The 17,035-nt window shown below is 40.2% G+C and overlaps 1 protein-coding gene across 1 annotated transcript in view; it reads right to left on the reverse strand.

Moving 5' to 3' along the window:
- ZRANB3 (zinc finger RANBP2-type containing 3) overlaps nt 1–17,035 on the reverse strand; it is a 254,833-nt gene that overhangs the window by 7,126 nt on the left and 230,672 nt on the right. Inside the window, exons 14-18 of the mRNA XM_082631346.1 lie at nt 15,217–15,414; nt 11,241–11,332; nt 8,366–8,467; nt 7,052–7,194; nt 144–254 (exon numbers count right to left, since the gene is read on the reverse strand). Coding sequence (XP_082487472.1) covers nt 144–254; nt 7,052–7,194; nt 8,366–8,467; nt 11,241–11,332; nt 15,217–15,414 — 646 coding nt within the window. The remainder of the gene's footprint in view (nt 1–143; nt 255–7,051; nt 7,195–8,365; nt 8,468–11,240; nt 11,333–15,216; nt 15,415–17,035) is intronic.

Genomic DNA, 17,035 nt, shown 5'->3' on the forward strand with positions numbered 1-17,035 from the left:
AGAAGAGCTATTACATTGTAAAAGCTTTTTGTAACCTGTAAAGTGGCCACACAAAGGTAAAGTATTATTACAAAAATGAAAGCATACATTTAAAGGAATAGTCTTAGTACTACTATGCCCGACAAGTAAAAAAAAACCCTTACTTTGTAGAAGGGCCCCCTGGCCTGGACCCCTTTGCAATCAGACGGACATGGCCCCCATCACTCTTCACCTTGTCCACTGAGGCTACAGCAACATCTTCTTTGGTTATGTATCTAAAACAAATACATGTGAAGTAGATTTCCTCTCTCCTATAAGAGTTTCTCTATTTCATGTTCACATTTCTCCTTGTGAAAGCAATAGGAGAAAAAGCAAAATATGTGTCTATTCATTGTGCTAATACTTAAATTAGGGAATGGAATTACTTCCCTCCATATTGGTCTCCACATGTAGGAAACACATCTCTTTGTTCCAAATTAGTTTTCTCAAGATTTATTTTTCTAAGAAATTCAAGAGTCATTCAATATCCTTTGGACAAATTTTCACTTAGGGGAAAAAAGGCGTGGGTGTAGGAGTAAGAAATGATCAAATACATGCACCACTGACAGCCGTTAAGTAAACTGCTTGCCAAGCTGTGCAGAAAATATCTGTCTGCATTTTCACCTCCCTATTGGTCTTCTCTTCAAGGCTCCTCACCTTAATCAGTTATAACAGTGTATCAGTGTATTCAGATAAAGTGATTCTCTTTTTAGTTAACTAGGTTCAATCACATTGTCTATAATCTTCAGGTTGTTTCCATTATTATCAGCTCATATACAGTTTATGGAATCTTCCACTGAAATAAAGCCACTCTTGATGTGGGATTCAGAACGTATTACACAACACTGTCAATACCACATAATGGTTTAGGGACTGGAAGTAAAGAGGAAAGTTATTCCAATTAAAGGTGACGGGGGAATTTAAGTAGGTGAAATGCAATTACCCAATTAATTCCTTCTAATTAGCATGGCCTAGTTTCTCTAGTAGTTTACACCTATTGCAATTTTCTTTAAAAATTACTTTAAACATGCATTTTTTTCATATTCTCAAATACTTCTTCATTTGGTAACTTGACAATAAAATTCAAGTTAAATCACAATGGAATTGTGCAGTTACAGGTAAAATTTTAGAAATTTGCTTTTATGTTGTTGAAGTAGATTTAGTAATTAATAGATTTCCTTTTTATAAAGTAGTTTATTAATTTTTTGATGAGGTGATACATGCACATATTTCACAATTTTAAAGGCATGCACTGCTTTATATGGTGAACAGTGTTTCCCTTCCATTCCCATCCTTTTCTCCCCCCCTTCCCCAAACTATCTCTGTTGCCAGTTTTCAATACATCCTTTTAGAAATAGTTCATTTTTTATGTGTATAGGTGTATAACTTTTATTTCTTTCTTTGTATTTTTATGGACATACAATTCACATACCATAAAATTTACCATTTTCAAGTTTACAATTCAGTGCATTTTAGTATATTCATAAGGCTATATACAACCTTCACCACTATCTAATTCCAGAACATTTTTATCACCCCAAAAAGAAACCCATAGTCATTAGCAGTCACTCCCCATTATACTTTTTTTTTTTTTTTTTTTTTTTTGCGGTACGCAGGCCTCTCACTGTTGTGGCCTCTCCCGTTGTGGAGCACAGGCTCCGGACATGCAGGCTCAGTGGCCATGGCTCACGGGCCCAGCCGCTCCGCGGCATGTGGGATCCTCCTGGACTGGGGCATGAACCCGTGTCCCCCGCATTGGCAGGTGGACCCTCAACCACTGTGCCACCAGGGAAGCCCCCCATTATACTTTTTATTTTTAAAAACAAATGGTGGCATAATATACACACTAATCTTCACCTTGCTCTTTTTACCTAAACATACATCTTGGAGATCTTTCCATATTAGCACACATAGAATTGCCCTATTTTTTTAAATGGCTGCATGTTATTTCATCATTTCGACAAACCATATGATGTTATCTTACCAGTCTCTGATTAATGTCCATTTAGGTTGTTCCAGTCTCTGCTATCACAAACAATGCTGCAAAAAATATCCCCATCCCAAATATCCCTATTTTCTACACAAGAAGTATCTGTAGAATAAATTTCCAGAAGTAGAATTGCTGGGTCAAAGATCTTGGGTGCTTTAAATTTGGACAGATTTTGACAAATTGTTCTCCTCTGGTTTTATACAAATTTATACATCCACCAGCAATGGAGAGCCCCTGTTTCCTCATACTTTCACTAGCACAAGGTATATCAGTTAGAAACATCTCTGCTAATGGCGATAGGTATCTTGTTATAGCTTTACATTTGCATTTCTCCTGTTAGAGGAAGGATGACTATCTTTTCACATGTTGGCATTTCTACTTGTGTGTCTTTCTTAAAGCAAAAAAAAGAATCACAGTGAATTCTTTAAGTATTCTTTAACTTGCCCTTTTAGCTCCTAAATTCCCTCCCCCCTCCTATCTTCAATCATCCCTTGACAAAAGCACTTTGCTAAAGTATTCCAGCATATTCTAAAAGAACTCAAAAGCTTCTAGCTTTGATGGGCAATGGGATATTAAGCCTTGCCTCAGGTATTATTCAATGTTTAAAAGCTTAGAAACTTAATTTAGTAGCTTTAAAAGATGCTGAGAAATCTGGGACTTCCCTGGTGGCGCAGTGGTTGGGAGTCCGCCTGCCAATGCAGGGGACGTGGGTTCGAGCCCTGGTCCGGGAAGATCCCACATTCTGCACAGCAACTAAGCCTGTGCACCACAACTGCTGAGCCTGCGCTCTAGAGCCCACGAGCCACAACTACTGAAGCCCACGTGCATAGAGCCCGTGCTCCGCAACAAGAGAAGCCACTGCAGTGAGAAGCCCGCGTACCACAATGCAGAGTAGCCCCTGCTCGCCACAACTAGAGAAAGCCCGTGCGCAGCAACAAAGACCCAATGCAGCCACAAATAAATAAATTAATTAATTAAAAAAAAAGATGCTGAGAAATCTATTCAGAGATTTAAGAACTAAAACTAACCAGAGGTTACTTCCTATGAGAGGTTTAAGTACAAATTTTTGGAAACCACAAGAAATGGATCAATCAACCCCAAAGTGGGTTGCTGGCAACTTTTCAAACGTAGCTGCGTTACCAATATTTAATTTTCCATTGAGTTTTGCTAAGAAGTTCATGTAAGCATACCAACTTTCAAAAGGATTATAGTAAATCCGAATTTTGACAGATAGGGAAGGAAGACTGTTGTCTACTCAAGTAATTCCTGGATGGGGGTGATTGGAAGAGATGGCAAGTTATGCAATAAAAGAGGAGTGAGTTGGAAGGTGGCCTGAACCAATGAGAAGAGTGGTGGGCTCGGGACTTCCCTGGTGGTGCAGTGGTTAAGACTGTGCTCCCAATGCAGGGGGCCCGGGTTCGATCCCTGGTCAGAGAACTAGATCCCACATGCATGCCACAACTAAGGAGCCCGTCTGCTGCAACCAAGACCCAGCACAACCAAAAAAAAAAAAAAAGAAAGAGCAGGGCTCTAGGCTGTTGACTTGCTTTAGAGATCAGCTGTGGCTAGATGATAAATTTGGCATTCTAAACCCACAGGTTTCCAAGTGAATCAGACCTGCCCTTTGACAAGTGGAAACCCACTTAGGAACCTAAACAATGGCTGGTGATCTTGGCTTCTATTTATGTTTAAGAGTGAGCTGCTCAAAAGCTGACTACAAACTCTGAGCTTGGATGCAGCCTGCAAATGAGTGGATGCCACGAGGATAATCATGTTGGGAGTTCTAGCCATTGCTTTTGGGAGAATTCCTGAAAATTAGTATATATGTGTCTTTATTCTGAAGCCATTCCATCTTTTCAGAGATGAATCCTCTAATCTCATGCCTAGACAGTAAAAGGTGGCTGTTGGTATGGCAGCTGAGCCAAGAAAGGGACCTGAGGAGTGTAGTTTCCAGTATAACGCCTCTCCCTTTATCTCCACTGAGGCTGGTGTTTCCAAGACTGGTGCCTCTCTCGTTCAGTTTCTCTATAGAGGACAGTGGGAAGGCAAGGCATCCAATGCCTAACTGCTCCTCATATAGACTTCCAATCAATGCTGTTGGGTAGCCCCATCTTTCATACCTGCTTTCAGAGAGACACAGTTACTCCAGTTTACTGAGACCTACTGGGGTTCTACAGCCAGAATCAGCATGCTTCCTCAAAGCATCCCCCTCTGCAGGTGCACATGTTTCATTTTCATGGCTCTGCTAAGTCCATGTCCCTGGAGCCCCCTCTCTCCACCTCTCTTTCATCAGTGACCAAGGTCTCTAGATCTACCTCTGTAACACCTCTCTTTACTCTCTTTCCTCCATTCCCATTTCTAATGCCTCAATAAAAGCCCTCATCTTTTTTTTTCCAAGTCTACTGTAATAGTCTCTTAACTTTTGTGGTAAGCAGAATTTTAAAGATAGCTTCCTAGGAGTCCTGTCCCCTGGTATTCAATTGAACACTTATCTAGGTAATGCTGTAAAGGGATGCTGCAGATGCAATTAAGGTTACGAATCAGCTGACCTTAAGACAGGGAGCAATTCAAAGCATGAGAAGGATTTCACACACCACTTCTGATCCTGAGATGCCCATGTGCTAGAACTAAAAAGAAGCTGAGAGTGGCTCCCAGTCGACAGTCAGCAAGGAAACCTAAGTCCTACAACCACAATGAACTGAATTCTGTTAACAACCTGAACGCATGTGGAAATGGATTCTTCCCAGACTATCAGTAAGAGCCCAGCCATCTTTTTTTCAGCCTTATAAAATCCAGAGCAGAGAAACAAGTAGAGCCAACTCAGACTTCTGACTTAAAAGCTGTGAGATAATAAATCTGTTGTTTTAAGCTGCTAAGTTTGTGGTAATTTGTCACGGCAGCCACAGGAAGCTAATGCCACTTGTCTCCCTTCGAGTCTTGCCCTTTCAATCTAATCTTCCAACTGCTGCCAGAGTGAGCTCTTAAAAATACAAATCTGATTATTTACTCTGCTGCTTGTTCACATAGTTTTCTCTTTAATATATCACCTACATATATTTTTAGAAATAACACTGTGTGTCTGACTTGGTTTTATATTGATTTTATGACTTGTGCTTTTACACCTGACCAACCGTCTTTCTTAGGTGGTGCTTCCATGTCTGCCAGAGAAGAAACAATGGGACACGCTGTAAATTCAGTTAGGAAGGGTATTATGATCATGTAAAGAGAAGACCAATACTTCAACTAAGACTATGGTTATAAAAATGAAAAAAGGAGAGGACTGGAAGAAGTATTGAGAAAACTAAAATAGGCATCGTGTTGTTTGTTAAGTGTGTGTGTATATGTATGTGTAGTTTGTGTGTGTATATATAAATACACACATATTTTTAATGTATTTTTTACATAAAGTAATACACACTCATGGGAAAATTCAACCAGTATAAAGGGTTGAGGTGATAGTCCAAAACTGGCAGCTCATGGATATATCCAACTAGTCAAAAGGCTTTATTTGACTCTTACAGTGTTTTATTTTTTAATCTGAATTTGAGTGACGTTAGATGGGTTATGTACTTTCTAATTTGCTATAGTTCCGCTCCCTACCCCATCCTTTTCTAGTTTTACACCTGATCTCATTCATTCATTTACAGTTCCTTGCTTTGTTTTTACTCACATGAGTTTGTAATCCCAGCAAAAAGTATATAAAGTCCCTACTATCTCCACAAATCCTCTAATTGTATGGTGTAGAGTAAAACTTCTCAACAGTGCACTAGTGACGTTTTGAAATCAGTAACTATTTGTTTGGTCCTGTTCACTGCAGAATTTTTAGCAATATCCCAGCCTCTACCCACTAGATGTTCCCAGTTGTGTCCCCTAATCGTGACAATCTAAAAATGTCTCACAAGATTGCTACCCAGAGAAGAAACTGCCCCTGTTTGAGAACAATGTCCTAGAGAAACCTCTGATACGTGTTTCTAAGGTATCCTCCCCGACACTTACTATGTCAATGATAGCAATTATATGTTTGTGTCTCCATCCTTTTTTATACTTATTTTTACCCTTAACAATTTATCACAAACATTGTTCCTTGTTCTCGCATATGAATATACCACAGCCCTATTTTGAAACAGCTGAAGAGATTTTCACAGTATTGCAATATAATGTATTTAACCAGCTGCACCCCTTCACATAGCATTGATGGATTTTTTTCACCTGTGTGCATGGAAAAAGCTAGAGATCATAAAATGATGGAATGTGAGGATGAAGAGAGATTACAGGTATATGGAGACAGCAAGAGCTAAGGGAAGGGGCTTTTTCTGCCAATGTTGCTGTTTGGTTTGGTGCTTTGTGATCTCTTCCAAAGCAAGAGTTGGGGTGTAGAATGGCTGACTGCTTTTCCTGTGGGTCTTTGCTTCACGCTGAAAAAGAGTCTACAGAGCATGGGGATTTCAGATCACACAAGGGGATGTCTGAGTGAGGCAAAGATGATTATGATGTCAAGAAAGGAAAGGTAGTGTACAGAGATTAGAAAGGGACCTATAATGATAAAGGCAAAACAGTTACAAATGTGAGACATTTAACCTTTCCTATTACTTTGTTTCCAACCATGGGCATGAAAATTGTTACCTTCTGCCACTTGCCTGGTAGTACATCAAACAGAACCAGCTCCCATGCTGCATGGCGCCCAAGATTCACACTCCAAGAATGAAGGGCAGATGGGGCCCAGAGGCAGGCTCCACTGTTGTATCAGGGAAATGTTTTCCTCTTGTTAACCAGTAGCGCAGGCTGGGCAGGTCACAGGTCAGATCAACCTGGGACTCTGGCCTCTCTCTTGATGAGTAGGACCCATAGTGAGCAAGATCCGGACAACTTGAATCTTTTCCAGCAGATATTATCAAATTCACAAAATTTCTTAAGCTGTCATTTTATGTATAATTTTCTCTTAACTCATCAGGATTTCATTAGTGGTTAATAAAATGCCTTAGACCCTCCTGTAGAAATAACTATGACAAGTAATAAAGTTCAAAATGAAGAAAGACAACTCACCTTTTGGTACTGTTTTGTTTGGTTTGCTGCTTTGTGATCTCTTCCAGAGCAAGAACTGGGCTGCAGAACAGCTGTCCACTTTTCCTGATTATCCTTTGCTTCATAGCAGTTAGACTACTCCATTCTCGAACAAACCTCAAAATCTGGCAGAAAATGAGATCATGAAAAGAGTGTACAGCTCACCAGGCATCTTCCTTTGAAAGTGAGGCTACTTATAACATCTGAAAACTGATGTTTTATTATATCCCCAAAATAGGCTTTGAGTTTCACAGTTTAAGGCTTTCTTCAATTTGATGAAGTTTTCCTATCTTTATTGTGAACTGTCTATGGCCAGTTCCACATAGGTCTCGTTTAAGCCACAGACTCTCTAAAGGCACCCTTCAGGACACTCAGCCTATGTCTTTAATGCACAGAGAGACCAAAAGTGGTCTGGCTGTTGGAAGGACACACCCCACCAGTGGCCGAGGCAAAACTGGTCTTAGGGACAGTGGGTCTTGTGGTGGTGACAGTCACAGTGCAACATCTGAGCATCGCTTGTACCTGACTACCTAAATTCTCACAGGAAAGAAGCCATCAATAATAAATCTGGCACATTTTATTAGGGTTACCATTACTCTTAATTATTGGTCAGTTATAGGTAATTGGCTATTTTCTGGCAATCTGAGAATCAAGATTACATGACACCAAAGAAAACAGCTCATGGCTACCTCTTCCTTTGAGACAGGTGCAGCCAACCAAGGGCAATGTTTCATTTCCGCTCAAAGGGCAAAAACATAATCACTATTTTCTTGTAAAAGTGGTACACTGCATGCTGGCTCAGCCCCTGCGATGCTGACCCTTCTTAGCAGTGAAGATAAATCAGCCACAGATGAGAACTAAGGCCTCCCCAGCGGGTATGTGGCCTGCGGCTGCACACAGATGCTTGCAGCAACGAATGGAGTCACCCCACGTGGTATTATCCCTGCTCTCAGAGCTTGTCAGTGTTAGAACTTAACCTACAAAGATAAAAGGTGATTCTGTCAGATACAAACATCACAGTTGCTAATCCTGTGAATGAGAAATTAAATGATGTGAGGATGATTCTATACACAGAAACAGCAACCCTAGGTGTGATCATTTGCCAAGGAAACAGATTTCATGTTTATTCTTAGCACCGGGGTAATTCACAGGCACTGCCTGGACGGATTAAAATGCAACCAGTGACTTGACTCTGCAACGGGCCACAAAGCGCTCTGCTTTTATTAAACTCAAAAAAGGTCGTTAAAATTACTCAACGAAGTTTCATTTAGAACAAACGCGCAGGACTGTTCTTACCAGAGAGCGATTTTGTTTCAGCTGAAAGCTTGCTGGTAAATCTTCCCAAAGGTCTAATTTTATATCCAAAGGAATGAAATTACAGTTCATCTGGTTTCCATCCTGATTATAGATTAGGAAGGCATTATTAATCCATTTTGTCTGTAGGCACTAATAATTATTTTAAAAGTAAAGAATTCTATTACGGCATCGCATGCCCAGTCTCCTAAAAGATAAACTGAGGCGGCTCATTCTAGACAAGATTCCACCCACACAGCTCCCCTGAAAGAACGCTGAGTGGAGAAGGAGGGCCAGGCCTCACGCCCTCTGGGTGTCCCCACTGCATTCAACCTTAAGGGTAAACGATCCCATGCAGAGGGGTGTGGTCAGTCAAACACGAGGTTTAAACATCAAGTATTTCTTTTACAAAGGGAAAGAAGAATCTTTGTATGTGGAAATCTACTGTATAAACAATAGTTGAACCCACATTCTATAGAATTCTCTCAGCCAAAAGGTAATGTTACAGTTCCCATAATCACTTTGGGAAAAAAAAAACATATAAAAAGTACTTACATAGTGATTAAAAGTTTAGATATGTAATTGTTACTCTAAACTCTGCATTAGACACGGGATTCTGGCTGAAATGAACAGTTCTTTAGAGGTATACTATTAACATGACATAAGATGCTAAACATCTGTTACTGCTCTTCCTTTTAAAGGGTGCTCTTTTAGGCACCGAACTAGGGTTTTTATCCAAATTTCTGTTTCTAGATTTTATTTTAGATCTTCTAAGGTAAAAAGGAAAGCTTTCATCCGAACTCTCCTGTAGCTGTGAAAATCCCTGTTGACATTTCATCTGCTTAGTGTCTCGGGTTTAGAAAATTGATTGAACAACATTTCATGGCAAGGGGACATGTAAGTATTTAGAAGAGTCATAAAAATGCACTTGAGACTAGTGCACAGGTGGGGCGTTCGAGCCAGAATGTGGGTCAGGGAGGCCACGGTATTTGCCTGGTGGTGGGCACACTCCACTCTCTACCAGGAGTTTGCAGTTTCTCTCCGGTCTCCACCCAAGGGGGAAACACCTTGATAAGATGATCCAGGATGCAGAGGCTTCACTGAGAGTAAAAAGTTTAAGGGCTTCTGAATTCCTGTATGTGCTCTGCCTGGGGTCCACCTTCCGGCTTCTGGACCTTCCAGCCCCTGGGGGATCCGTTCTCTGTTATTCTCAGATCATGTAGACATGATGGTCTGGGAAGCACAGCCTGGAACTCCCCATATGAGGGGGACAAGGAAGCGCAGGCACTTAGACCTGTCTCTAGGTGAGCAGAGGGGTCCTTGGTGCTCCCCGAGTCTAGAGGTTCCACATGGTGGATCAAGGTCCCAGCCTTTACGGGGAACGTGTCCTGTCTTCATTCTCAGTATCGCTCTTGGTGGTGGTCCCACAGTAGAGGCTGCCTGGGGCTTCTGGTATTCACGATCCTAACCACCTCTAATCTTCTAGCAGTATCTTCTAATATTCAGTTAGAAATGAAGATTATTACGTGGTACACCATCTATCTGTATCTAATATTTGGTTTAGCAGAAAACCCATAACTGAGTTTGGGCAGCTCCAACCTAAGTTATCTTTAAAAAGGCATTCTGAGAATTCCCTGGTGGTCCAGTGGTTAGGGCTCCACATTTCCACTGTGGAGGACAGGATGGGTGAGGGTTCTAGCCCTGGTCAGGGAACTAAGATTCCGCATGCTGTGTGGTACGGCCAAAAACCAAACCAAAACAAAAAGAGAACAAAAAGGCATTCTTTCAATAGGGTGACCCATGAGTGTAAAAACGCACAAATACTATTTTATGATACTTATGAAGATTAGAGTTTGTAACTGTAGAACAAACAAAAGTGTTCATAATCTTAGCAAGTTTTTCTCTCAAACACTCACACTAGTTAATCTCGACCAAAGATTCTCACATCGTCTGCAAGACCCTTTCAGAAGATCCAGAGAGTCACAAGAGTTTTGTAATAATAGTACATCATTGGCCTTTTTCACTCTCATTCTCTTATGAATGTACAGTGAAGTTTCCCACACATAGGCAGATCTAAGAATCCCACTATCTTCTACTGAGACTTCAGAGGAAATTGCTAAAACTGTAAAACAATGCCACCTTCCTCACTAAACACTGTTTTTGTTTTGGCAGATATAATTAGTTTTCATAAAAATATGCTTCTTCTATAAATATGGAATGGACTTACTCTTAAATGAATATTTTAAAGTGTTTCCATTTTAATTTCAAACAGTTAATATCAACAGATATAACCCACATAAACAAAAGCTCTTTGGGTCCTCAACACATTTGAGGAGTGCAAAGAGGTCCTGAAAAGTCTCAGTGCTGCTAACCCGCGCTATGGCGGGAATCGGAGCAATCCTATTCTTAGAGCTTCCTCGGGTTTACTCACCACGGCTGGGCAGGCTTAGGCTCCTGTACAGACGCTTCTGCTGCTGTAGCTGCAGGATCAGTGCAGGAGCCAACTCTGGGTGAGAGCTCGTAACGGCCAGGCGCTGTGCCAAGTGCCTTACAGGAACTAGCTTATTTTGTCCTGGCAACAACTCCTCCGTATTTTACAGTTGAGGAGACTGAGGCACAGAGAAGTTAAGTACTGTGTCCAAGATTCCACAGTTAGTGACAGATTTGAACTGAGGCGCCTTGGCCCTGAAGTCTACACTCTTAACTACTATGCTGCTTACCTCTCATTGCCTTTAGATTTAACAGAGGAATTTGAAAATTAGCTTTAAGGAGGAAAAGAACTCGATGCCTATCTCATTGCTAATAAAATTAATTATCTCCACTGAAACATGAAAAAAGGAAGCCTTTTGTATGTTTCCAGAATCCACATGATGCTTACCTTAGTATAGACGTGAATCCGGTCAGTGTTCTTACTCGCACAAAACATTAAGGTATCACACACTGGCAAAGTGTCCGTACTCTTCAACTGTTCTAATAAACAAGATAGAAAAGAAAAGAACCTGAAGGCGAATCTGCCCTCTGTCCAAAACAGCTTATTCTAATCTTCTGTGGGTTAGGATGATAAAATGGCTATAACAAATATATCAACATATTTGACAAAGTACATGGGTCTGGGTGTGAAAGAAAACATGGTAGGCCATCTAAGAGCATACTGGCTTATACGGTAACCAGTTGCTTTGAACTGTTGCTAATGACCCAACAAGAAAAAAAGAAATTCAGCATTCGCTAAAAAGATAAGAGTCAGGCATAAGGGAGAGTTTCCTGCCCCCCAAGAGTCCTTATCGATCTTGAAGGCTTCTAGAATCTATTCCTGTTGCTAGAGAGGGTTTAAGTTAAGACTGAATGAGCACCATTTTGATTATCAGCAGCAATACAGCTATGTCGAGGGCCACTTAAATGACTGACGGCCTATGGCCTGGTGCCTCACATTCACAAAAGGAGATGGGTGGAGAAGCCTCCTTTCTGATAATCCCTCTTTATTTTTCCTTTCTCAGTCCTCCTGACCAATATATTCTGCAAGAGAAATAGGGCTATTCAAGCAGATCTAAATAATAATTACAGTTGGCACTTATCAAGCACTTAAAATGTGCCAGGTACTGTTCCAAGTACATATATTAACACCTCTCAGAAATTAAGTAGTGCATTTTACAGAGGAGGAAACTGAGGCACATTAATCTGCCCAAGGCCACTAGTAACAGAGACCAGTAATCTGGCTCCAGAGCCTGTGCTCTTAACCTCTGCCGTAGTTCCTCAGTGACCTTTTAAGGTATTTTTCCAGATCTAGAAGTCTATGATTTGTTTGAGATTCTATTTAGCAATGTCATTTATTTTAATTTTTCTAATCAAGGCATCAGTCACTTTACAAACTTGGATTGTGGATTATTCCCGTATTTCATAAATTCAAAATGTACATTTTTTCCACTCTTTAACATCTCTGAAATTGGCACGTCTTACAGTCAATAATCGTGGCATTTTACAACCATGGTTGGCCAGGTGGCAGTTGTGAGGTAGCTGTCACTGCCTGAGCATAAGCTTAGTCATAACTACGATATCGTTGTCACTTCGACACTACACTTGAGATACAAGCATTGTTGTTACTGAGTATTGAGTTTAATTACCTTTAAAATGTCTTCAAAATGTTTCACTATGGTTTGGGATTGAACTGAAAAGTTATCATGTATACCAAAAACTTGGACACAGCAGAAGAGCATCAATTTGTTATTAAAGAAGCAAATATGTATCACCAGAGGAATAACCAGAATTTCTCATTGAGAAATTTCTTATTCTTGCCAAGGAATAACCAAGTGCTTCATGGGACCTAAGAAAGGGAGATCACTGCAAACAGAGAAAGATGTTTTATATTTGAATACTTAAATGTGCAAAAGGGTTGTCTATTACATGCCAAGCAAGGCAAGGGAAGGCAGGAGAAACTGCCAGATCCCTCAGAACAAATGAAAGTGATGTCAAAGCAACAGAGGGTCTTATGATCTGGTCTGGGCTATCATTAATTTATTGTGTCGTAGCTTAATTGACAGAGTTTTTTTCTTTTTTAATGTACATAAAGTAAGTGCATCTCATAATCACTGTGTCTCCAGATTTGAAGAACTACGGTTAATGCATTAATGCTTAAAGATCAGAAGTCATTCTTCGATAAAAAGCATTACGAGAACAACTCCAAGTCAGTTGATATTCTTGGTAGCTAGTAGCTACATTAGGGAACATATTTTTCTTTTCATTGTTTTCATGAAGTATAATTTAATGGTTTGAAACTACAGATAATGCATCTTTTGGAGATACAGCCATCCTTCCAGACCCCTAGAATTCCAGTTAGAACAAAACCACAGTTCCAGCGTGGTATATACCACTCTGGTTCTAAAAGAGCATATGTGGATAGAAGAAGCATTTGACTATAATGTGCCTTCTCTGTCTTCCTTCTGTTTTTCAAGGAAATTCATGGTAGTGAGTAGACGTGAAGCATATCGCTTTTGTGGCGGTCTCAGCCCAGTGACGTGAGATGTTAAAAAAAAAAAAAAAAAAGAGAGAAGAGGGAATAGGTATGGGGGAATTGCTGGCATTGTCTACTGGATGAGGTTAACGCAAGTTTCACTAGCAGAATAGAATTTTTAAAAGTTTAGTGATTTTTGGATACCAAGGGGGAAAAGGGGGGTAGGGTGGATTGGGAGATTGGGATTGACGTACATACACTACTATGTATAAAATAGAGAACTAATGAGAACAGACTGTATATGACAGGGAACTGTACCCAATGCTCTGTGGTGACCTAAATGGTAAGGAAACCCAAGGAAGAGGGGATATACGTATACGTGTGGCTGATTCACTTTGCTGTACAGCAGAAATTAAATTAACACAGTATTATAAAGCAAGTATACTCCGATAAATAAATAAATAAAGTCTAGTGATTTTTGAAAAGTATGTGTAAGCTAACATATATCTTCATCAAGGGACCAATTTGTAACTAATAATCCAGTATTTCCCTGCCATAGATGGAGAGACTCATGGCCCAGCTGAATGACAATTGCCAGTTGCTGATTCTGGGTCTGATGTTTAGTTAACTGAGCAGTAGGCTATCCTAGAGCAACAGCTTCATCAGCACTGGAGGGGCTGTCACAGCAAGAACAAGGAAACTAGAGACAAAGAGTCTGAGTCTACATTGTCTACTTAAAGGCCATTAAAATTAACAGATCTAGGGCTTCCCTGGTGGTGCAGTGGTTGAGAGTCCGCCTGCTGATGCAGGGGATATGGGTTCGTGCCCCGGTCCGGGAAGATCCCACATGCCGCGGAGCGGCTGGGCCCGTGAGCCATGGCCGCTGAGCCTGTGCATCCGGAGCCTGTGCTCCACAACGGGAGAGGCCACAGCAGTGAGAGGCCCGTGTACTGAAAAGAAAAAAAAAAAAAAAAAAAAAATTAACAGATCTAAGCAGGATCCATTGTAAGATAGTTTTGGGAAGACCTTGAGGAATTAGAGGAAAGGAAAACTGAGTAAAGAAGAAAGGAGGATGCCCTGAGCTCAGAAATACTTAAACGAACATTTCTTTTTAGAGCTATGAATCCAACTCTAAATTATCTATGTTTAACAGCAACTACCTTAAAAGAAAAACTGACAGTCCATCCCAACCATTTTGGGGTTGTTATAGTGAGAACATCAACCTGTGGGTTACTATGGTCACCAACTGAGTAATAAAGAAAATAACCCAAAAGTACTCACAATCTTTTGCCAGTTGGCCCATAAAGAGTGATGTATGACGTATAGGCTGGCATTTGCCAACCATCACAGCTATAAATGATGAATGGAAACAACAAAAAAGTAAATAAATCTGAGACACTACATGGCTGGTTCCAAACACAGTCATGGTTCACACAGTCTTGAAATTATTAAAAAAAAAACAAACCCTCAAAACCCTAAATATAAAATATGCCAATTAATTGTAGCCATTTAAAAGAAATTCATGTGTGAAGGGTTAATGACCTCCTAAGTGGCTGTTAATAATCTGTCAATCTTACAACAATCCACATGGTCCAAAGGAACCCCCAAACATTAAAACCACCCTCTCACTGGGAGAATGGGCCAGGCTCGGTGGAGGCCGGGCAACAGGCCTGAGATAGTACATGCGGCCACATATGGGTTTAGCTCTCTGTGTAACATCTGAATGTCAGCAGCTCTGCTCTTCCAGCCATCTGGTGTTTATGTATGTAGTTACAAGTAGTTGGTATTTTTAATACAAAAGGGAATACAAGGAACCTGGAACAAGGTAGTAATCGCAAGTCTACTAACAGTATTATGTGTCTACGTATATGGTTATTATTTGGATCCTGGAAATGGAAGCAAGACTTACCATCACCTGGCTGGGGTGTGAGTCTGTCCTCACTCTCAGTTTTTGAAACTTCTTCCTGGTTCTCAGCTAACGGTTCAGGTGCTGAATGTGCAAGGACTTGTTTTTCCCCGTCAGAACTAGTCCATATTTTTTCGGAGGTGTCTTTCCAAGAATCATCTTTCTCGTTTCTGTTTTTATACTGGGTGTGGTGGAGGCTATCTATTTGTAGAACAAATTTGTACAACAAATGAACAAATTAATTTGTTTATTAAAATCAAACAAATAATTTACACTTACATTTAGGTCAAGTCATTGTGTACTCTAAGCCCAATATAGAAAGTAGAGTTAAAAAAAAGTCACAGCTAGGTTTTATAAAAAAAACAAAGTCAACAATGTTTGTTCTTTCTTTCAAAATATGCCATCGGGAGTCACTAAATACCAAGTACTACTCTAGGTGCTGGAGAGGCAGAGTAGAAGACAAAACAAGACAGAAGTTTCCCTGCTTCCTGGGGATTCCATTCCAAGGGGCAGAAATAAACAGGTAAACAAATAGGATCTTTTCAGATAAAGAGAGTAAGTGAGTAAGGGGATGGGGTAGGAAGAGAAAAGTCAGCAGGCCCATTTGAGTTGAGAACTGCTCAGGAATCTAGGAAGCCTGGCCCAAGGGTCTTGTATTCTTAGATGAGATTCTTAGGGTAACTAGAAGCCATTAAAGGGTTTTAAGCAAAGGAATGTAATGATCTGAGTTTTTAAAGGATCACTCTGCTGTGTAGAGAAGCATCAGCCTCAGGGAGGCTTCTGAGGTCCTGAGAGAGAGATGATGGTGGCTTCCAGTGGGATGGTAGCAGTGAAGATGAAGTGGCTGGAATCAAGATATATTGTAGAGGTTATACTAGCTGAACTTCATGAAGTGGGAAGAGAGGGAAGAATCAAAGATGCTGCCTCTAGGTTTTTAACACGATGTGGGGAAGATGCGGGGAGAGAAGATTTAGTCTTAGGTGTGGTGGTGGTGAATCAAGAATTCCATTTTGGACAAGTTAAGCTTGAGGTACCCATTTGGACATCCAGGTGGAGATGTTACATAGGCCACTAGATACATCCAATCTGAAATTCAAGATACATGCAATCTGGGCGTATGAGCTATAAGATGCTGAGTATAAGCACTAGCTGTTAAGAACAAAGCACAATACTAGTGTTCAATGTATATTATACCAAATTTTATCTAATATACTAGAGACTGAGTTAGCAACCTTTATAGGACTTTCCAGCCCTATATCCTAATATTGTTCCTTTAATTTTTTGAATTCCACTGTTTCCTCAAACTGTTACATGGCAGGTATTGATTTAAAAATTTGGATGAATTATGGGGGGGGGATAGTTAGGGAGTTTGGGATAGACATCTACACACTGCTATATTTAAAATGGATAACCAACAAGGACCTACTGTACAGCACAGGAAACTCTGCTCAATATTATGTAACAACCCAATTGGGAAAAGAATTTGAAAAAGAATGGATACATGTATACTATAACTGAGTCACTCTGTCATACACTTGAAACTGACACAACATTGTTAACCAATTATACTCCAATATAAAATAAAAAGTTTAAAATAATAAACTAAACTAAAATGTAGATGGATTAGAATTAATTCTGCTTTTTAATGCTTTTAGGATGCATCCACATCAAGGCTGGAAATCATTATGTCAAACTGTAGTAGTATTAATCTAATAATTATAACTATCATACACAGTAATATCACCATTACTTAGAATATGTATTGCTCTTGGGGACCTCCCTGGTGGCACAATGGTTAAGAATCTGCCTGCCAATGCAGGGA

This window comes from Mesoplodon mirus, assembly GCF_964341445.2.
Source record: "Mesoplodon mirus genome assembly, chromosome: 8".
NCBI lineage: Eukaryota > Metazoa > Chordata > Mammalia > Artiodactyla > Ziphiidae > Mesoplodon > Mesoplodon mirus.